The sequence below is a fragment of the Etheostoma cragini genome, chromosome 23 (assembly GCF_013103735.1).
Source record: "Etheostoma cragini isolate CJK2018 chromosome 23, CSU_Ecrag_1.0, whole genome shotgun sequence".
NCBI lineage: Eukaryota > Metazoa > Chordata > Actinopteri > Perciformes > Percidae > Etheostoma > Etheostoma cragini.
Window position 1 is genome coordinate 4442217 of NC_048429.1, and position 23484 is coordinate 4465700.

Below are 23484 nucleotides of genomic sequence, written 5' to 3' on the forward strand. Positions count from 1 at the left end.
TATGTGTGTATATATATATATATATATATATTAGGGCTGTAATCTCCCAGTCGACTAGTCGATCTATTGGTTGATACGTTCTGGCTCGACCAAAAATTGTGATTGGTCGATTTTTTGCCGTGTTAATTTCATCAGGTGGAGGCATAGACCGTTACTGTCAATGGGTGGAAAGCACTAATTGCCAATGGGGGTGTTTTCAGAGCATCCCTGTTTCACATGTAAAAGTCTGTCTTCGTAACACCCCCCTGTTTTCGCTTTTGTTGGATTAGCCCGACCCACTGGGGACAGATTGAAGAAAGAACTAGAAAGCCTTGGTTTAGTGGTTTGCAGACTATTTATTCAATTGTGAGTGTTTAATTTCCAGTCAGTCCTCCTCTACCGTGTCGAAGACATCGCCAGTGTGGCAGCATTTTACAAAAACAAATAACGGGAAAAAGTTGAATGCAAAGTTTGCAAGCAACATATTGCATATCGCAGCTCGACAACAAACATGGCGTATCACCTAAAAACGGTAAGCTAACCTGTCTGCGTTAGGTTGCCCTGTCTGTTTTGAATAGGCTATATAGACATATCAGAATTGGCATATTTCATAGTCTAATAATCGTTTTTTAACTACCGGCGCACCTACCTGCAACTACGGTAGCGCCCCCCAGACACACCCAGACCCCCCGGACCTCTCCCCCAGACCCCGCTGGATGTTAAGCCTCTACCATCCAAACGCAAAAATAATATCACGGAAGGAATTGTTGACTAAGGATATGAGGCCCATTGCTGTTGTGGAGGGCTGAGGTTTTAAGAACTTGTTAATAGCCTATACAGCGCCAGCACGAGTAAGAGTAAAAGCTTTAAACTAAACCGCAACACACAGACACACACACACACCCCCAACCAGTCGATTTTTAGTCGGAGATTTCACGAATTTAGTTGACCAAGATTTTCTTTGGTTGGTTACAGCCCTAATATATATATATATATATTTGGGCACTCTGCCGAGTTTATAGCCCCCTTTGGAAAGCTGAGACCTGTCGGCTTCATGGATTGTTCTCAATCATCGCCTGGAAAGACCAGGTGATGTCAATCTTAAGGTTTTAAATGCCCAGACTCATCTGACCTTGCCCCAACAATTAGCACCATGGCTTCTTCTAAGCAGTTGTCTAGAAAACTGAAACTGAAAATAGTTGACGCTCACAAAGCAGGAGAAGGCTATAAAGAAGATCGTAAAGCATTTTCAGATGCCAATATCCTCTGTTCAGAATGTAGTTAAGAAATGGCTGTCATCAGGAACAGTAGAAGTTAAAGCAAGATCTGGAAGACCAAGAATAATATCAGACAGAACAGCTCGCAGGATTGTGAGAAAAGCAAGTCAAAACCCACGTTTGACTGCACGATCCATCCAGGAAGACCTGGCAGACACTGGAGTAGTGGTACACCATTCCACTATAAAGAGATACTTGTATCAATGTGGTCTTCATGGAAGAGTTATCCAAAGAAAACCTCTTCTACGTTCTCACCACAAAAATCAGCATTTAAAGTTTGCAAATGAACATATAGACAAGCCTGATGCATTGTGGAAACACGTTCTGTGGACCAATGAGGTTAAATAGAACTTTTTGCCAGAATGAGCAAAGGTACATTTGGAGAAGAAACGGCACAAAATTTAATGAAAACAACCCCTGTCTAACTTGGCATGGGGGGTTCTAAGCTGTGATACTTACCAAAGGGGGGTACAAGGTATTAACTCTGCAGGGTGCCCAAACTTTTGCTGAAACCATTTTTTCGTTTTCTGTTATTTTGTAGGTGTAAATGACGGAAATCAAACCTAACTTTCTGTGACATATTGTACGAATGTCTAATCTTTCACTTGATGCGTTGTGGAGATTTTTCCAACTTTACTTGGCTTCTTTATGCACATTAAAACAAATTTTTACCTGGGTTGCCCAAACTTTCGAGCCCCACTGTAGGCTATTAAAAAACTAAGATAGGGAATGATTCAAATAGTTCACATATACTGTAGCTGTAGGTTGTGTTTGTTAAGCTTGAAACGCCAGGAGTGGTGTGTTAAAGCATCTCATGATTGCACAGCCTGTCCAGCCTCTTGTTAGTCTCCGACCATCTGTTGATGCACAGCCCTCTCCCACCTCGATTGCTCACAGTCTTTCCTTCAGTTTCACTTGCTTGGGTGTTAATCAGGATGGATAACAAAAAAGCCAGGTCCCTGCAGCTAAACTGTATTAAATCATACCATGCAAGCTTGTTTCCCCATCTGCTGTCTCACTGTTCAGGTAAAGGTCTGTTGTAGCTCAAAGTTAAAAGCATACATTTTTCATGGTATTAGTTTAGGCACAGAGAGTAAAATAATTGCTGAAATGATCAGAATTTTTAATTGTATGGTGTGGTGCAGAGAAACGTTGACCTTTTGATAGGGGTTGTGATGTCAAATCACCGCTTTTATTCCGTACAGCCGTATGAAAATTCCTCTAAGCGCACAATCATAAAGCAATTGTGAGTGTGGATGACCTATTGCCCTAGTGAATCATTCAGTAACTCTGGCATGTGTGCTGAGTTTGACAATCTTGGGTGTTCGTTGTGCTGAATGCAGAGCACCTTGTTAAAGGCTGTTCTTGCAGGCAGATATTATTTTCTATAATATTTTTTCCTCAAATATTGGTTCCATTTATTCTCTCAGTTTCAACTCTCCTATAATCAGTCACTTGAGCAACATGCTGTTTCAGTGTACCCTTTCTTTTTCTTAATGTGTCTTTTCCCCTTGGAGGAGGCAGGTTGGTGAAAGATTGCTGCATTTCCCTTCGGCACCGAACAAAACATGTCACCATGACACCGAGGCAGCAATACAAAGAAAGCCAAAATGATTCCATTTTAGCACAGGGCGGCTCCATGTCTGAGCCTTTCACTTTCAATGGTACAGTTCCAAAACAAGTTTCCTGCCAATTAAATGTAGAATGTTGAAACTTAGAATGTCTGTCTAATATTCTTATGGAATTTTAAAAAATTGTGTAGTGTAGGAGGCAGCGGCAATTAGTCTGTCAGTTATTGTCATTGTCTGAAAGTTGAATTTGCTATATGAATGAGAGTATTTCGACAACATTGCCTAATGGATCCAGATCTAATCTTCCGCTTCACATAACACAGAATTGTCAATACTAATGCTGCTTTTAATTAAAACTGTGTTGATGGTGGTAGTAAAAACCTTTCAGAAAACGATGTAGCTTCTTTATGAAAAACATAATTTCATGCTATGGAGGACCTAAACCATAATCTGATACAGTTCAAATACCCTGTCTGCAGTTTATTGACACTGCGAGAAATTTACTCCCTCCAGAGTCCGTTCGACTTCAACAGCCCTACACCCATATCAATGGGTTTGAGACATATTACTTGTCACCATCGATGTGAAAACTACTTTGAGAGTCAGGCTGCAGGGCTGTCTAAAGTTGTGAAGGCAGTGACGCGCTGCATAAATGTAGCATGACAAAAGGGGCAGACACTCAGTCAGTAGTGCTTTAAAGACAAGGGAACCAACACAATGCTGAGAGCAAGTGACAAAGTGCATGGCTTCAGTTTTTAGTGATATTTGGTGCGGAATAACAGCTTGTGATGTTTGCACCTTGTTTCAAGATCAAGATAACTTTATTGTCCCCCGAGGGAAATTTGTCTTGGGCATCAGTACATTATGCTGCTGTAAACAACATTAAACACAGAGACTTATTCACACACATACCACATACAATCCACCCTACATCACAGACAATGCACAAGTATCATGACCTTCCACTGTCAATTGATTACCAAGTCAATAAAACCAGAATGTTAAAACAGATAATTCTGTATAAATTACACTAGAGCACATCTAAGAAAAACAATAAACAAACAAAATACAACCTCCACAATACTATAGAGAATCACATAAGATCAAAATAGTAAAAATTGAACTAAGCTAGTTAGACCATGATTAAAAATAACTAGATAAAGTGCCATAAGTGCTTCAAGCTATTTTGTTCCGTGCAGATTGTTTATTTAGGAACGCTATGGAAGTTGGAACAAAAGACAGCCCATAGCGATTACTCAAAGCGATTACTTTGTCTTGCCTCATGGAAATATACTGCTAAAAATATATCATACCAGGCTCTAGTCTGCTTTTCCAGACTGATCTCACGAAATGGCGTATTTATTACACACCAGTTTGCGTTTGGGCATGTATATTTACGCAAAGTTAGGACGCCATGTTGGATTGTCCCATGTTGTGGATGTATTTCCAGTCGCAGCCCTGAACAATAACACACACACCAGGTCATACACACTGACATGCTATTATGCACTAATTTTGAGATTAAATGTCCATCGGTGTGGAAAACCACTGCCACCAACTTTAGCTGTATTGTCCTTTTTTATTGTCTGTTTGTTTTTAATTCTCAGATCAATTTAGTCACACTTAGCTTAAAGAATCAGCGTTGAGCACGTTAATAATGTGTAGACTTAAAACGAAAAGGCCATTAGGTGGATGACCTTAAAATGAATGTTGTTTTCTGCATTGTTGGCCTACTCCTAGGCCATACTGTCGAGATTGGTGTCGCCTTATCTTTACAAACTATCATTGTAGTTTGGCTTTAATGGTAATCTAATGTGGATGCCAGGATCAACTTAAAAGGTGATACATTGCTTGGTTAAAATGTTGAACAATTAAGTTGTTGTTTGTCCTCATACTGTATGCATGTGATTACGTTTATATTGAAACAGATGGTGCTTAACTTGTAGATAATTAGACTCCTACATTTAATCAGTGGGCAGTGGACACAAAATGTTGGCACGGAAATCGATATCTAAGATGGAGGAAGGCATTTTTATTTGAACAAGGTTGGGAACAACTAACAAGCTGTTGACATAAGATAGATATAATCTGAAATAACTCGCTCATCAGCATCATTAATGTTTTACATATTGTCCTTGATTGCAGCTTTAATGTTTTACATATTGTCCTTGATTTGTGAAGAAAGGGAAGGAAAGACTTTCTAAATATATTTTCTTCCTGAAAACAGAACAAGGATGTTTACACTGACCATTACTGACAGAGTCCCTGAGCTTGGGCAGCAGCCAAACCATCGCCCTCCCAAGACCATTTCTGAGGTCACAGTGTCTGTGTGAAGCCTTCATACTTGTGCGTCCATTGAACTGCTTAGAAAACATAAAGACCACAAAGAATCTAAACAAGAATGAGTGCAGTGGGAGTGTAGTGGGGTTTAGCTCTAAGGTCACTGCCAGGGCATTGGGTTAATCATTTATTCCACATGCGCTGACGTTGCTCAGCTCCTGCAGGGCAGGATCTATCTGAAATCTAATGGTGATACATTGTTAATTTAGAGGTTTCATTATTGTTCTTAATATACAACTTTCACATTTGTACAGTTGAGGCAGTTATTTACAGTTTTATCCTTGAAGGTGTTGTTATGAGTTTTTGATAAACACAAATACAAGGTTTGAGCCAAATTGTTGTATAATGGCGTTTTTTTCCATTAATGGTACCTCCTCGTCTTGGCTCGACTCAACTTGGCTGCGGTACCCCGTCCTCCTTTTTCCATTGCAGATTAGTACCGCCTAATGCGTGACTCGACTGAGGTAGTACTGTTACCATTGGTTTCCTATGCACATATACTACATACTGTATATCTCTGATGTAAGAAAAAATAACACAAAAAAGTGTACATAATTGATCAAATGTAAGCAGCTATTTAGAACTATTATTACGATATTTTTGATTTGGGAGGTCAACTTTATATTAAGGAATAAACAAAATTCCCTCTTTGCCTATAAAATGACAATGCATCATGATACTATAACTATTTTAATATTACAAAGCGTTATTAATGTTAAACAAAAAAGTACAGTTAAAGCCCATAATAACTTGCTATGTCCTCCTTAAATATTTCTGAAATGATCTTTAAACAATCAGGACTCTTCAGAACTTATCAAAACAGAAGAAAAACTGGACATGAAACCATGAAACGGTCTGAAGGCTACCAGGCGTCCTTTAATGCCATTTGGGTGGGGATAAACAAAGGCAGACTATATATGTTTAAGTTTTTCTGCTGGCTAACATGAAATCACAATTTTTTTGTTGCTCATTTCCACAACCACAGTGTTACTGAAAACCAGACAAACCAGACGATATAATATACCAGAGACCAAAGAACTATCAAGTTAGAGAGCATTGTTTGACAAAATCTAGGTAGAGAGCAGGATGAGAAAATAAACTATTCAGTGGGAACAAAGGGATATGATGAAAAGATTATCAAAAGAAGTTGTCAGTCATAGTTTGTCTGTGTTTTCTTTGAATTGATATAACTCAGTTTCCATAATGCAAGTTTCTCTTTGCAAAACTCGTTAAACAAAGACGCTCACAAGCTGCACCGGTCTGAGGATGTCTCCCTTCATGTCAATATGAAGTATATAATAAGCTTGCGTAACGACACAGAGATTTTTTTTACATTAAAGTCTTCAGAAATCTCCAGTTAAGGGCTTTAAACAGGTATGATCATGTGATGTATAAACAAAGACTATATTATTAAAATTGCAAAGCTGTTGTGTTATCTTGACCATTTCTCTGAAAGAGTAGATATGTCATGTTACCTCAAGGTGATTGACAGATGTACTCTGTGTCCTTGCAGGTTGCGGTCATTATTTGTGGCAGGAGAGCGATGTGACGTGGAGACGCTGGAATGGGCAAAGAGGAGCTTTGGGGTTCCTGTTCTGGATCACTGGTGGCAGACTGGTAGGAAGGTTTCTACTTCGTAAAGACAGAAATCAGAAAGAGGGAGAGAGAGAGAGCTCTGAGTCGGAACAACCTTGTTGATGACCTGTATCAAAAGCTGCACTGTGAAAGAAAGTTGATATAAATATATTGTGCACTTGTCTTATCTGATTCCATATGCACTTTTAACTCAAAGTTGCGTGTTGGAAAGGAAGCAGAAATGTGAAACTTGAAAACGAAATGCAAACTGATTCCTACATATTGGTGGAAAGGAAAGCTGAACTTAGCAAAATGATCGTCTGGTCTCTTTGGTATAAAGTGTCCCATAACAGCCAGGCCAGCATAAAGAGTAGGTCTGATTGATTATGTAAAGATAGATCAGAATCAGAATCAGCTTTATTGACCAGGTATGAAGACACATACGAGGAATTTTCCTTTGGAGTATAGTTGCTCACAATGTGCTTACACATTCAAAACAAACAAACAAACAATTTATACACACTAATATAGACACTAATATATACATTTTCTAAACAGAAAAAATGTAGAGAGATGAGTGGAAATTAATTTAGGTCACTATTGAAATCACGATTATTAACACTATTACTCATTGACTTTTGTAAAGATGTTGCATGGATGAACCTAAAAAACTGTGAAACAGTGAAGTGAGTTAAACAAATCAACAGTAAAAACACCTTGGAACTGTGAAGGGTGGCAAGGTGGAGGGTGAGTGTGTGGCCTTGACCAACTGCCACTTTGCTCGTTTGAAAGCCACGATGCAGCTCTCTTTCTCATGGGCGGACCAAATTCTCTGGGCAAGCAAAGCAGAGAAAGGGGAGGGAACCTTGCTCCTTATGACCTCATGAGGAACAAGATTCCAGATCAGCCCATCTGAGCTTTTGATTTCTCAAAGGCATAGCAGGATACCCAGGACTCGGTTTACACCTATTGTCATTTCTAGTCACTCATACCATAGGCAGGCTGGGGAAACGCATTTTAACCTCCATAAAGGGAAATTTTCATCCCATGGGACCTTTTAATGTCACTGGGTTTTTGGTGGTTGAAGTTAAAACTGTTCAAATATTTATCCCCTACTATATGCTATGTGTGAAGCTGCCTTGTGCAATTACTTGTCTACTAGGTTGGGAAGCACTTTACCCTTAAACTTTAGGGATTAAGTTCTTATGATATAGATACTGAGAAAGCCTTACAGCTTGAGTTGTTTATTATCATGAATTCCAACTGATGTTTAAATTAATTTAACTTCTTTTCGATCGCAGAGACTGGGTCTCGTCTTAAGCTTATCAGTGTGAGAAGACTATACGTGTGGTATTTGCTGTATTGCATTAGTCCATTGACATTAACTTGGCCTTGGGAAGAGGCATAACTCTAGAAAATCACTATTACCTCGAAAGCACATAGTCATTATGAAGCCCAATTTATCACGCTTCCCTCATTGATTAATCCCTTCTGATGTATTGTATTGTAGACAAGGGCTCTTCTACCAGAGTAATTATTACATTAAAGACACCAATGTTTGATTTTCTAAGCTGCTCTGAGAACTGATTATCACACAAAGTGACGTGTCATCATTTTTACCAGTTAATTGACGCACAGTCAAATTTAGATAGCAATGTGCAGCTGTATCAATGGCTGAAGTCACAGGGGAACATTTTAGCGTAAAAAAATAAACAATTTTTACAAATTTTAAAGAAGTCAAAATGAGAATCATAACTGGATGTAATTATTAAAACAATAAATGGAACAACTCCATTGCCACTGAACAAGTATCTGACTTTTTCAAGGATACACACGCATTAAGGCTGATTTCATTGTTCTGTAATGTCTTGTCAATTGATTAACACCCAGTATGCCAAGCCCCCCCCCCCCCCCAAAAAAAAAAAAAAGTCAGCCATAGTCAGATGGGAAAACTCCTAGAGACTTCAACCGGTCCCATTCTAGGGCAGCAATTAAATAAGGGTTTGATTGGAATTGCCTTTCATTGAGTTCACTAATGTTGTATTGACTCTGCACCCATGTAGGACACTGAGTGACTGACTGGCTGACACACCTTAGTGTGTGCTTAGTGAAGAGATAAAGAAAAGGGAACAATCACGGGGACCACAGGTCAGTTTAGGAGCATAAATTGTGCTTCTGCACTGAATTTGAATTAGTTGAGTCAGACTACTTTTATAATGAGTCTTTACTGTCTTATTCCTCACTTAGTCTAAAATACACAGATCCTGACTCAACCTATGGTTTGTAAATTCTGTCGATTTTCAACAAGATTACCATAATTTGTGTTTAATCAGCCCTGGTGCAGAAGGGCTTTCATTTTGTTCTGTCTACCCTTGAAAATGCTGTTAACATAGTCAATATCTCAGTGCCACATTGTACCATTGCACGTTAGATTGTCACTATCATGACTTTAAAGGTTTGCATAGTAGGTCATGCCCCTTAAATCACAGTCCAATGGTCATACATTAGACCAGGAAGGGTGAGTTTGCAGTTTCGTTAAAGGTTTATCTCCCCTTTCTGCACCTCACAGTTGCCTATTATACAAATGGCTGTTTAGGGTCTGGATAGGAAACAGGGTGGTGATGGTGCAGTGGATATGACACCTACCTTTGGTGATGGACAAATGGGTTCAATTCCCACTGGAGTACATTAACCAATGTGTCCCTGAGCAAGACATTTAACCCCTAGTTGCTCCAGAGGCATGCGACCTCTGACATAAATAGCAAAAGTACGTCGCTTTGGATAAAAGCGTCTGCTAAATGACATGTAAGTATTTAACTGAAATATTGAGTTCCCAGAATTGTTGTTAGGCCTTAAGCATTCTTGAATGGGTAGAATTGTGTTAGCCTCTTGGATAGGAAGCTTGAGTCCAGGCAGCTTGCCATCATGCTAGTTTTACCTTGTGCCCCCCCTCACCAACTCTGTTTGATTGCTGTCCTCCCCAAGTACTAGTGAACTATGATGAATGTGCCAGCGACAACGAACGAGCTCAATTGGATGTCCCTTTGTTTTGTAATATCCAGCCTGTGGGAATGGAGGATCGATACTGGACAAGACGACATCTCTGTGTTAAATATGGGATCAATACTGTTGTTGGCCCGTTGGAAAGCCATCGACCTTGAGTTTGTACAAGCAACACACTGATCTGAGCGAAGATTAGCCCACTTGGCTGATTGGTTTGTCCACCCCTGGGAGTGTGAAGAGCTAAATATTGTAATATTGCAGATATGTAATTTATCAATTCAGGCTCTTGAATTTAAATTGCAAATCCTAGTGTAGGCTTATCACATAAAGTATATGCTGCATTCCAGTTCAATCATCTAAAGTCTGCATTTCAAGGCAGAATACCTTCTAACAGGCCGACCAGGCTATCTCATTTCAGCTAAGCCTCTTCAAAAAGAGAAAGTACTGGCATTCTTTTGCCCAATTCTGACCCATTTACTAATACACACACCAAATAGTTAATTTCGATTTTCCCTTTAGTAACTTGATAAATATGATCAGATGCAAAGAGAACACGTCCAGGTCTAAGAAATAATGAAAGCGATTATAAGAAATTCAGAGATCAAGGGACGTGTTTAGTATTACCACAGGATTCCCCACTTTGTCTGCTATTTGAGGGCAACTACCCGGTGGCAAACTTGTTTTTACTAAACAGAGGGACCGATCAAATGCACCAATAGTTTATGTCTTTGTGAGGCCAGGCTGTCCCATCTGGGTAGGAGGATAATGTTCAGTCTGGTGTGCGGGTGTCCTGATGGTCACACCTTCCTGAGTGGTGACCATCCAGCCCCTGATTTGGGACAAAGCTCTGTAAGCTGTGGCTCTGTGCTTGCAGCGAGAATCAATTTGATAAAGGGCAATAATGGTAGTGCCATTCCCTCTCTGTGGCATTTGTATGTTCAGTTCTTTGAATATCCATACACAGATCTTTTTTCAGGCTTTTGTATGATCACTTTCTGTTTATAGTTGCAATGTAGGAGTTGAGGTCCTTAGAACAGGCACCAATACACAAAGGCAAATATAGTTTATGCCTTTTGGTGGTGTGTCATTTAGTTTGTTCTGTTATACATTGTAGGGCTGAACGATATTGTCTTTTAGCATCGACATTGCGATGTGTGCATGCGCAGTAGTCACATTTCACCATTCTCCTTTTACATAATTATTACCGTTCGACCCTTCCCGTTTAGGACAGGTAGACATGTTGACAGCGTGTGTACGTGATGTCAGTTCGACGGGGTTTATTATTATGCAAAGTGAGGCTCTCCGTGTGTAGAAAAGTACCGTAGGCAGCAGCTGCCGCTGACACAGTGATGCACATAGTTTTTGATGGGTAGTCAGTGAAGTTACAGCAGTCAGTGTTTTATGTTTGCTGCAAATACGAACTAAAGTTAGTGCGCTAGTGCGCGTGACATGGAGGTCTGATCAAATTATCAAACTAACAAGCTGGCCCCGCTCTAAACCTGACATTTAGAGGAAGCAACATGCAGTCGCTGTCATTCACGTTAGCCTGGATTGATTATTATATAAATACAATGGTGTCATGGCATTCAACCAGCGTATTTCTACCTAATTTCCCTCTCCAAAATCACTTCAGTGTTTGTTAAGCATTAAAGTTAAACAAAGAATGGTTCACATTAGAAAAGGTCCTTTTTAATTTTAATCTTCTGTGTAGATGCACTCCCCTATAAAAACACTGCTGTAGTCAAGAATGATTTATTATTTCCAAATAGAGCAATTAATGTCATCTTTTAAAAATGACTTTTTCGTTTTTCTTAACGCAATATTGTGCAGGCCTAATACATTGCATTACTCTCTACCTGTACCTCCATCTGTCTGCCTGGCATGCTGATGGATGGGCTTGACTGAACATTCACTGGCCTGGATTTGCTAAACAGAGCTGTAAATTCCCATCTTCCTCTCTGTAGCTTCAGTGTTTCTGAGATAACATTTCATTCTACTTTTGTAGCTTGAATCAATGGTGTACTACACATGTAGTAGACTTTGGATATTCATTTTGAACAAAAGGATGTTTGTTTCACAGTCAAGTTTGAATCTCACTTCTCTCCCTCACACACACCCCCACAAACTCCTGCCACACTTTGTGGCAATCCTAGCAAGGTGATTTATTGAGTTTGGAGAAAAACCTTTGCCGACCACTTGATTTCTGTCTAGATGTGTACATCCCATTGAATTCTTCACCCCCTGCTAAACTCAATAACTGGCAGCTGGCAGAGAGCGCTGCGATCCAAATCTGTTCTGTACTTTTTCACGGTAGAGCGGACACTCCTCATATCACTTGCTTTCTCTTTGTGTCCAAGGCAGTTTGACTTCAAATGCGTGGGCTAAAGAGATCCTGGCATCATGTTAAACAGATTCATTGAATCGTCAAAACTTTCTTTTCTTTCTGAAGGGACTGAAAAACTTTTTTCATTTGCCTTTTAGCTGTCTTTTTAACAATTTCCCAGAAGAGACTAAAAAAACAACATGCTAGCAGGTATTTCCCTAGCCTGAAATAGATTATACATGCTTACCTAGAACTTGTAGTGCAAAATGATTAATCTTCCAACCCAGCAAATACAGCTTGCTTATTATCAGGATACATTCATTTTAAGTTGTAAAATCTTATAGGGAATTGTTTATAATAAAAACAGAAACGCTAATTTTAGGATTTAAGTATCTTCTTTACGTGGTTCATGGGGCTGCGTGAGTGGCAGCCTGTTGTAGCAGCTTTGAATCTTTTTGGTGAGGTTGAGTATATTTCTCATATTTAAATTTCTTTTTTTTTCTTTTTTTTTTATATGGATGTACCTCTGTGGAGATTAGTTCTATTTCTTGTCTTTTGTTTGGCCGCAGCTCCATTGTTTACACTCGGGAACAGCTGTTAGCACTGAGGAACACTAGGATTCTTCCTACTGTAAGACCGGAGATCCCTGAAGATTTAATTAGGAGAAGGAGGAGGGGATGCAGAGCTGCACTTGAAGCAACACTAGGGAACTTTTCCCGCTTTTGTCCCCCTAGAGGCTGGATTTTCAGTTGTCCTGTTTTGTTTCATTGAAACTACAGATCCGCTACCCGATATAGCAAACTTGCATAGTGCCGTTCACCTTGTTACGACTTGGTGAACAACTGAAACGATTATGGAAACATTATTTTAAGTTACAAAACATTCTCTAATGTTGCTTTAAACGCAAAGACAGGAAAAGACAGTACAAACCGAGCATTCTCCATAATTATGATGTACATAATGCAGCACTGCTAGCTGTTTCTGCAATATGAGCCATCAGTGGACAATATTCTGCACAAGGCATTTTTTTAAATGTATTACTGTGTGCTATCTCCAACTGTGCAATATCAGATCAGCAACTTAAGACATATATAAATGGTTAACATGTATCAGTATCGTTATTGACACAGGTACCGAATGTCAGTAAAATATATAAAGTAGTACGTGTACACTGTCCTTCTGCCTTTACTGAGTTCATGAGTCCCTCCTGCTAGGAGTCACTATGTACTGTTTGACCATCTCTCTGGAGACAGGACATCAATCAAGCAACTTTTAGAAATGTTGGTCCCTTGAGAACTCTCCAGCTCTCCAACAGAAGAGAAGCAACGTTGTCAATGGAAAGCAGTTTAACATTCAAGGTTCATTTACTTCAAAATGGCCATCACAGAAAGCAGAGACAGACTCATCGTTGAAAAATTCATGACTGTCAAAACACCTGAAAAGTAAAGTTTGCATTTTCTGGCTTCCAATTTAGAATCAACACATTTTTCAAACTTGTGACAGTCTTTTTAAGTCCCTACACATTTTGCTTTCATCTATAAATATTGATAGATCAGTCCTACCTGTACCTCACCTGCAAAATAGATCAATCACGGGTGCAGTTGCTCATAAATCTTTCTTGCTGCACGCTTGTAATCCTGAAATGTAATATTTAGCAGCCAAAAGCTGTAATCAATGGCGAGAAAATGTTCACCATGAGCGATGATGGGAAGAGTAGGCGAACGGAGCACACAGCATTTTGAAGTTTACTGGTATGAGTTCCTCTAGGCTTCAGGTACTAAGTTTGCCACATACCTGCAAGTGTTGATAATGATTTGTTGATAAAATAATTCCCTGAAAACATAAAGCTATATACTGAATATAGATTTTTAATGTTATAAATATAACAATTTTTGTGTGTTATGGTGCAACACACATAGCAGTTGCAAAGTGCGTCCTGCAGCAAGCTGCCATGCAATGTCTAAGGAAAGCTGCGGCCGTTTGGTTCTGTGGCAAAGTGTGGAAAAACTAAATTTGGAGATAGTTTAAGCGGCAGGTTGCAGCCACAGAATACCCCCAGCCCATCAGTAACAGTGTCCTGTGACCTATAATAACAAAGAATTGCCTTACCCCTTAGAAGCCATGAACATGCCGCCCAGTCGCAGGAAAATGTAATTATTACATTGAATGGCACCTTACTGCCGCTAGGTGTGTTTTCAGCCCAATGGTGAACAACTGGAGGAAGTGGGAGAGTCCAACAGGAATTACAAATCCTTGAATAAGTTGGAGGTCTTTTATTGTTGAAAGGAATGGAAAAAATGAACTTAGTGGGCATGCCAGTGTATGTGACAGCTTAACCAAATGCAGTGTAATTTCAAGTCACGTTAAGTGGACGTATCCAGGCTAAATTATTAATAAATTAATAAAATGTTACTAGATTTTTTTTTTTTTTTATAAACACTTTTGAACCCCAACCCTAGACTCTGACAGACACTTGAAGTGTCTTCTCCAGCTCCTCAGCAAAAAAGCTGTTGTATCATCACCAAATGATGCTTTATTTATCACACTGCGTGTATGTTTTCCAGCTCCTGTTAAAATATGCATCATCTGGGCACCCAGATAGCTCAGTTGGTAGAGCAGGCAACCATTTGTAGAGGTTTACACCTCAATGTAGCAGGCGGGGGTTCTACTCAGATCTGCGGCCCTTTGCTGCATGTCATTCCCCCTCTCTCCCCATTAACTTCTTCAGCTGTCCTGCCATTAAAGGCCTAAAATGCCCAAGTCTTTAAAAAATAAATAAAAAAATATGCATCATCTAATTCCTAAGCTTTGACATCATCTCTCTACACTGGAAACCGCTCATCAGCTGTGCCAGGCGCATACTGCTGGGATAAAAAAAAAAAAATTCTCAGGGTTTGGTTCACATCATTTTCCCTTCATCCCTTAGGGACTCTCCTTACCTTGCAGCCAACTGCGTATCACAGCTGATTGGTTGTGCATCACACAAAGAGCTAGCAGCACTCCTAACAAAGCTTAACTTAAATCTGCCCAAGGCCCTGGTTGTAAAAATAAAATATAGTCAGCTGACACAAGACTGTTTTCCTTGATAGTACGAGGGGAGGTCACAAGTTGAAGCAAGTCTCAGGTCCTTAAACTGAATACGATATCAATTAGACAATACACACATACATAAAGCACACAGATCTACATGTAGGCCCATATATTTGATTACATGAATAATTTAAATCTCTTTAATTTACATGAATAATTTTAGAGCAGGTTTTGACTATACTTTTTAGGCAGTTTCTGGCTTTCATTGAGTCTGTGGAACCAGCAAATAAAAGAAGAAGTCATAAGTCAGTTAAAAAAAGATTAAAGATTGACGAAAACCACAGTGAATGACTGGCCTGACAGAGTAAGTGAATTCTCTGTTGCCCCTTTTTCACAATAGCCTCAGTGTTAACATTGCATTAAAGGTGGCCATCAAATATGGTACCCAGATATTCATTGTGAATGATGTACTCCCTGGCTGTAGGTTTAACGTGTCTAAAATCAATGAAAAGTTCCTTGCTTTTTTTGGCATATAAGTCCAAGACGTGTTTGTCACAAAAAGATACAAAATCAGGGAGAGCCTTCCCATGATCAGATCCTGAACCTTGCAGAAGGGACAACAATACCGTGTCATCTGAAACTTTCACCAAGTGGCTGCCTTCCAATGAGCTCCTGCAGCCATCAGTGGACATATAATATAAAGGAGCCAGAGAGAACACAGCCCTGTGGTGAGCCAGCAGGCTTGCATTTGGGGGCTTTCTGCAGAAAACCTATCCATAGACAACTTGTTTTGCATCAAGCATTTACTGGTATTATATTTATCAAACAGTCATTCTTTGTCAGTGATTGCATGTAATGCCACATTTTCACATTCTTTGCTGGAAATATTAAATTGTGCTAACAAGCTCACGGCTGCCAATTTGACTAATGTGACCAATTTAGCTCGTTGGTTAGTTCTCATTCTGTAAACGCTCGGCTGGTGCTGACGAGATTCGTTCTCAGATACAGAGTGGAAGTGATTGTTGTGCTTGTTATTCCCATGTGCAGTGGACTCAATCATTTCTCAGCCTCCCGCTGTCATCTGATTTGCTGATTCCTCTTGCCTCCCCAGCCCAGACATGACCCCACACCACCTTTTTTCACCTGCGCTGTCCTCCATCTCTCCCCTTTGCCTTTATTCTCACTGTTTTATCTGTGTTTCAATGCTTCTTTTACATGAACACAGAAGTTAACATCTGCTCACCCCTCCAACCCGAGACCGACATGCATTCATAGTCTGTCACCCTTGAGCTACCTGAAACCAGTCAGGCTCACTTCCCCCATATGTGCAAATGAGAAATGTCTGCCATTTTGAAGCCTGGTAATAATCTGTGCGCTATTTTAAGAGCCAAGTGCCAATGGCAGGGGGTGGAGGAGGGTGATGATGAAGGTTGCTGATGTCATTGGTGTTGCCTGGCAACAAATGTGTGTTTCCAGTTGGCAGGGTTTGGCTGCCTCACCAGTGAGTTGTGGTGGCAAATGGACTTACAGTAGTGTTGTTTTTTTAAGATCTCTCTGTCTCTTTTGTTTCTTTGTTTCTCTCTCTCAGACTGACAGCATATGTCTTTGTACACAAAATAGAACTACCAAACAAAAGTGAACTGGACCTTCTCAAAGTACCTATCCGGTCAAATAAAGTGTAGAACTGAAAATTCGCCCCTGGACTTTGCTGGCGCAGGAACGTTTTCCACACATCCTCTTCCTTGAAAAAAAGTCAAAGCCTCAGAGAGTCTTTGAAGGACAGTTTTTCATCCTCCTTGAAAACACAATCCTTTCACAGAAAATAAAAACAGAGCCTTATAACAACCCAGCATTCACTAACTCGGCACATAGACAGCAAAACAACGAATCAGGGGTTAATGAGGAATCCTAACCTATAAAACAAATGTTTGACGGGAATATTATATTAACCATCACCTGCAGGATATATTTTCCCAGTTAGTTTCTTAGTGGTCATCTTAAAGTATATAGAACTAGGTTACGTTTCCAAAATCTTGAAGAAAACCTTCCCAAAAGAGTGAAGGCTAAAGTACCTTGGTCTTTTGAATAATTTTATGTTTTAATACAGGAAGATGTATTTGCAACTATAATTTTAATTATTTGCCTTGGACACACATGTGGAAACCCCTTCATTTCAAATACACATTTCAGTATACTACCTTCAGTGTACATTTGGTCTTCTAATGTTTAAACTAGAATAATAGAATAAATATGCCCCCACCAATTTATTTCCTCAACTGATTGGTATTCTGTCCCAACTGTTCTCCACATAGACCGGTCCCTTAGTTCTCCTCTGTAAAATAGTTTCTGAGTCATGTCACTCGTCCTTTGTAATCCACCGCTGGGAGATGCATTGCGTCTCACATCATTCAACACCGAGCAACCAAAAAGATTCTGGTGCTCACTTGGTCTCATTACATTGCTGCAGAGACAGCGGCACAGACATCCCTGCTCCTGTAATTACATATCCCAGAGCTGAGGTGCCAAGTTTGTGTTGCCTTGTTTTTTTTTTTACTGGGGGCTGCAGTCATCGTCTCTCTGACCTGGGAATTCGTCTGGCATTCATTCCCATCCGTTATATTGTTTGTCAGCTGAGGTTTCTAAGCCCCAAGCAGGGCCTTTCATTAGCAAGTTAAGTAGTGAATTTGTATGCATAAACTTAGTTTTGAGTGAATGAGGCGAGCTGTCTGAAAAGTGATAAGGGAGGCAATGTTTTTAGCTGATGGAGTGAAATTGTCCATTGAAGAGTCTGAGATGTAAATAGGAAAGTGTTTGTGTGCGTGCGTGTGTGCCCCTATACATAATTGTTTGTCTCGCTTTCGTGTTTGTCTTTGGTGGGCGGCATCATCAACCTTTATTAGTTGCTGCAACCTTCTCTTATCCCCCACGCATTTTACTCTATTCTATAACCTTTTCTTTACTTTCACATTTAGCCCCAAAAAGGCTCTGCTAACCAGCCCATGGCACTCTTTGTTTTGGATCCTCAACAGACTGCCAATGATGGTCTTATTTTGAGCTGTTGTAAGTTGTATAACACAGACTCCTAGCAGGACTAATCCCACAAGGGTGTAGTGAGTTTTGGTCGTCACTCATTCTTGGAGCCAAATATTCTGAGAAAAGGCGGGGAGATAACACAACAACATGTTCACCTGTCTTCAAGGTAGATATGTTTTGTATTGCAATTCTGTAGTACGCTGCAAAGGTATTATTTATGATTTCCTATTTCAATTTTTTATAGTGTTTGCCTTTATCTACCATTTTGTATGAGGTAGGTGGAATGTTAGTTTTCTCTGAAACAAACAAAAATGAAAGATGTACTGTACTATAAAAGAAAACAATGTCAAAGATGAAAACAATTATCTTTGTTTGTTCTCATCCTCTTATCATTCTACCCCCACACCATCTTTTCAAATGATCTTGGGGTGACTATGTTGTCCTCTTGAACAAGTTACCGCAGCAACCACACATCACCAGGAAACCACAAAGCTGTTTGTTTTTGCCATACTGGCTGCTGTAGGAGACAGCTTTGCTGCTGTGCTTCCAACAACCAACAAACTAAAACTCCCTGCCATTTCTAATTTTTGTATGTGCTGTATTTTGTGCTGTATTTGTTATTTAAGGAGAACCTTAACACAGAAGCCCAATTAGGAGAGAGATGCACAAACCCGCCATCAGGCAGCAGGTGCAAACACCATTTATCTCAACGTTCAATAGAGCAGCTGCATTCAAAAGTAAAAGTCAGCCGGTCATGTGCCTGTCCTCAAAGCAGATTTTACAGTTATTTAAAAAAAACAAAAACAAAAAAATTGACAGTACCACATTTTTTGTTGTATTTTGGCTTGTATCCTGGAACATTATATTTAAAAAGAAATATATGTGCAGACCCTACAGACAGAGTGGAATGACAGGGTCACATTGTGTGATGAGAAGATGGTTCATCTGCTTTAAAGAGAAGTGGAGTGCTTGAGGATTTGCAGAGAATAAAGAGTGTAGGATCAGAGAGACATCTTTGTTTTTTTTCTGAACAACAGTCCCCCCCCCCCCCCCCCCCCCCCCCCAAGCTAGTAGTAATGAGCACGGCTGTTCAATAGCTCCTTCTCAGCTGAAAAGGTGCCCATCCCACTCTTCCTCCAACATCCTCCAACACATCCTCCAACAACACTTCCCCTCCCACATCTAATTCATCACACTCGAAATGGCTCTCACTGGCCAAGCTCATCTCCAACAGGTCGAAGGAAGATTGATTTGTTTGTGTACAGAGGCAAAGAAGAGAGCGTGAGGGAGTGAGAAGGAGCACCAGAAAAAAAAGGCCATGAAGATAGTAGAGTGAGACTTACATCAAGGTGTGCTTTTGTGTCTGTTTGTGTGTTCCAAAGACTCACCAACAGTCAGTCAGACAAGCAGATAGAAAACTTCCATCCCACAGACAATGTTTTTTACTCCTCACTCCCCTCGAGTGTTCACTCACCTGTCTCAGCCTGTGCTGTCTGCCTCTCTTACCCAGCATATTTAATCTCTTCCGCACAATGTGACTAGAATAGTAGCAGGGGATGTATTTTGTCTCTTTCACCTCAAGGACGTTTTCATCTTGATCTTTAAATAGACACATTTCGGATGGATAACCCTGTTGGACTGGATTTTGTCCCTGTGGGAAGATCATGGTTTAACTGTTGAGTTATGATGAGATCTTGGTGCTAAGGGTGTCAAAAGTCTTGTTGCTACATCAATAGGGACAGTGAATGCTTATTGAAGTAATAATAGAATTCAAATGTCTGACTGTAAAAAAAGATTTTCCGGGTAAGCAAAATGGTTGTTGTTCACTGTGAGCCATGGGGTGTAGTAATGGAATTGGACAAGAACTGCTCACTGCTGTGTTGTGCTCTATTATGCCTTCATATTGTGGGCGGAGGAAGGAACTTTCGGAGATCTTGGCAAACATCTGAGTCAGCTAGTTGGAATCTGAGTTCTGCTTTTGTCAGCTTACCATCTTTCATGTAAATGTGAGGACAAAATATTTTAGTGAAATGAAGTCCACTAATTTTCACCGAGATTGCTTTGCTTTGTAATGGTTTCATTTCATGCCTGAAAGCTACAAAGCCAGTTTGCTCTCTCCTGTGTTCCTTGTAAAATGTCAAGGCACAATTATATTGTCTTTTTTTCATGTGGGTTTTGAATTTACTCTACCATGCTTGAATCACTGCCAGCGAGCCCTGGCTCCTGCTGTAAACAGCCAGGTTTAAACACTCCACTTTCACGGTTCAGTGGTTGTGTCAAGCCCTAATCAACGTTCAATTCACTGGCGCTTTTAAAGGACCCTTATGGCGTCCTTCAGGGTCAGGCAGATATATTGCTTTGCCAATTTTTGGCTCGTTAAAAGTAGATGAGATGTCATACAGTATAAGTTGATTGATGATGGAGTTTGTTTGGCTATTTATCATTTATTTTAGCTTTAGCTTTTTAATTTTGCAAGAAATACTGATTTTACAAAATTTTCTCCATCCAATGGTGTCACTAATGATCTTAAAATCCCACACCCTGAATCTGTTGACCTGAACATTACAGTATTCCCTCTTTGCTCTGATATCATTTGGATGAATTGCCATAACCGTTGCTGTGCAAGGAGTAGTGAGTTTCTTAGGGGAAACGGAAGGGCAGGATTGGTCAACAGGGATTCCATCATCACCCTGTCGTGACCTTGCTCTTTAACCAGGAGGTGCGCCAGAACAGAATCAAAAAAGGGTTTTCTTTTATCATTGGTGCTTAATGTTGTCTGTGCTGACAGTGACATGCTTTGAACCCAGCAGGGAGTGGCTAACCTGCCACTGATGAATGAGGCATACGTGGTTGCCAGTTCAGAGGGCGCTGTGGTTGGGCAATATGTTAATCTCTGAACCCCCCCCCTCTGCCCTCTCTTTATTTGATAACTTAACCCACTTCTCAACCAACAGCAACCTCCTGCTCGTCGGCGCTTGGCGCTTGTTTGATTATTAGGAGAGGGAATAGGCAGTCTACATTCACTTTAATCTGAGTTTAACAAGATGCTGAAGATTTTGTTTTGGTCCATGTTGATCTCATGTCCCATTGTTACCCAACAGCGCACCTTCATGATCCTGACACCCTGCTGCTCCTTTTCTCAGTTGGGATCTCATTAAACCCTGTTCATTATTCCTAATTCTGACACTGCAGTCAGCATGTTGCAACTTAAAAGGTATGCTATGAAGTTGTGGACCAGTAGTACCAAATATTTATCAGTGGGTTTAGTTTGTGGTTCACACTATTCCTCTGATTGATAGGTGGCAGCAATGCACCAAGAATCATGGATGTGAACAATGCAGGATTTGTAAATGTGTCATTAGGAAGGAACTGTATTCAACATGTATGTGTTTGAATGCATTTGAATGTAAATGAATGCAATGAATGCAAACAGAAACTGGGTTAACAAAAAACCTCCACAGGGCACCTTTAACCCCAGGAACAGCATTTTGTTCCTCTGTTTTGTTGTTGTTTTAAGTCATTTTGGTGGCCAGGTTCTCACTGCAACCCGGGTTTTCTGTTTAGAGCCGGCAGGTGTGTAGCCCTAGTGAAGTCCCCTGTTTCTTTACCTCCCCCCTTTAATGAGGAGTCTGAGATGCCTTTTTGCGCACCACTATTGTATTGACTGGGCAGTGATTTGCATAGCAGGCCTGTTAGCTTGAATGTTCTGCCATCGACCGTCGCCCTCTCAGAAGACAAGTCACTTCGGCCATCAGCATTGCCACTGACATATTTTAGAAGAATATGTGATTGAAAGTTTATCCTCACACCTCCAACCCACTGGGGGTGCAGTAACTGATCTGATTCACGTATAGTGCCCCTCGCTACATGCATGCATGAATTAGCATATTAACAGCAAAAAATGCCAAGAAACTCGTAGCCACAATAACTCAAGCACAATACATGACATGAAACATCATATAGAGGAGATGATCTGATTACCTTGTTGGAAGAGCTTGTGCATACATTTGCACATTGTTGAAGTAAAATGTCAGCACATTAGGTAATTATGCTGCCTTTTGTTTATTAACTGTATAAATGTCAAAAGGCTGTTTTTTTAATTTATAATTGAACAACCAACAAAGCTTTCAGCCCTGTCTTTAGGATTAATATGCACCTTTGTTCAAACAGCATGCACCTACAGTTAGTAAAAAAGGCAGATGTACCAGTGTGTTGTCTGTCACCTGTTCACGGTAGTTGAGACATCAGCTGAGTTAAGTAAAACTCTAAGCTTGGGAAAAGGAAAACATAACAGACAGATGGGAGCATTCAGCTGCATCGTTGTTTTTGTATTTATGCCGAGAAACCAACAAACACCCAGTGACAAAAACCTTTTTCTGTTTTCTGTTTCCAGATGTCAGTTTGTCATAGAAGGCAGATGCTGATCTTAGGCTGGCCTGCTGCTGTTGATTACTGAGCTGGACCAATTCTTTATTCATTCTCTGGGTGGGCTACTAAGGAGGGGGCACGCATTTGCAGTATGTGGAGCACAGTTGTGTGGCAGAGTTGAGGAGAGCCCTTAGGAGCTGCCATAGTTTTGCATTATGTAGGTTAATGCAGCTCACAGAAGAAAGAGCTCTTTTGATCAGCCCACCATTCGAAGGTTTAACATTTGCACAGAAAACTGTGGCGTCACACCACAGATCCTTGTGAATTTGACTATGACTAAAACTTTATGGGTCTTCCACACAGATATGAGTATTCACCTTTTCTCTTTTTCTGTGTTTCTCGCATCAGAAACTGGCTCACCCATCACATCCTCCTGTATTGGTCTGGGGAACTCACTCACGCCACCTGCAGGTCAGGCTGGCAAACCTGTTCCAGGCTACAGCGGTAAGAGTCTAAACTGGCGATTCACAGTGCACATTTCATTTAACTTTCATACTTCATTATTTCATTGTCAGAATTGCTGCCTCTCAATTACAGACACCTTTAAACCAAAGCTGCACATAGCAATTGCTTGTAATTCCCTGCAGAGTATTTCATATTTTTGTTCCTCCAGTTTGCCAGTGGTTGATAAACCTCCTCTGAAAATGGATTGCATGCTCTTTCCTTTCCACTAGTCACAGTGATTGATGATGACATGCAGGAGGTAAAGCCAAGAACCCTGGGAAATATTGTGGTGAGGTAAGCTGAGTGATTGCGTTCCCAGCCGTGTGAGCAGCTCAGTCGTTGCTTTACCTTTCTTCTGTCACTTGCACATGCAAACACATTCAAAATGTGACAGAAAACACTAATCAAATTTAAACTCCAGTCGTTTAGTCATTAATCTGAATAATTCACTGTTGGGCAGCTTGTATCATAATCCAAAGAA

At 40.3% G+C, this 23484-nt stretch overlaps 1 protein-coding gene across 1 annotated transcript in view; it reads left to right on the forward strand.

Moving 5' to 3' along the window:
- The window catches only part of acss3 (acyl-CoA synthetase short chain family member 3), a 43731-nt gene that overhangs the window by 11624 nt on the left and 8623 nt on the right, over nt 1–23484 (forward strand). Inside the window, exons 9-11 of the mRNA XM_034863573.1 lie at nt 6681–6784; nt 22908–23003; nt 23234–23297. Coding sequence (XP_034719464.1) covers nt 6681–6784; nt 22908–23003; nt 23234–23297 — 264 coding nt within the window. The remainder of the gene's footprint in view (nt 1–6680; nt 6785–22907; nt 23004–23233; nt 23298–23484) is intronic.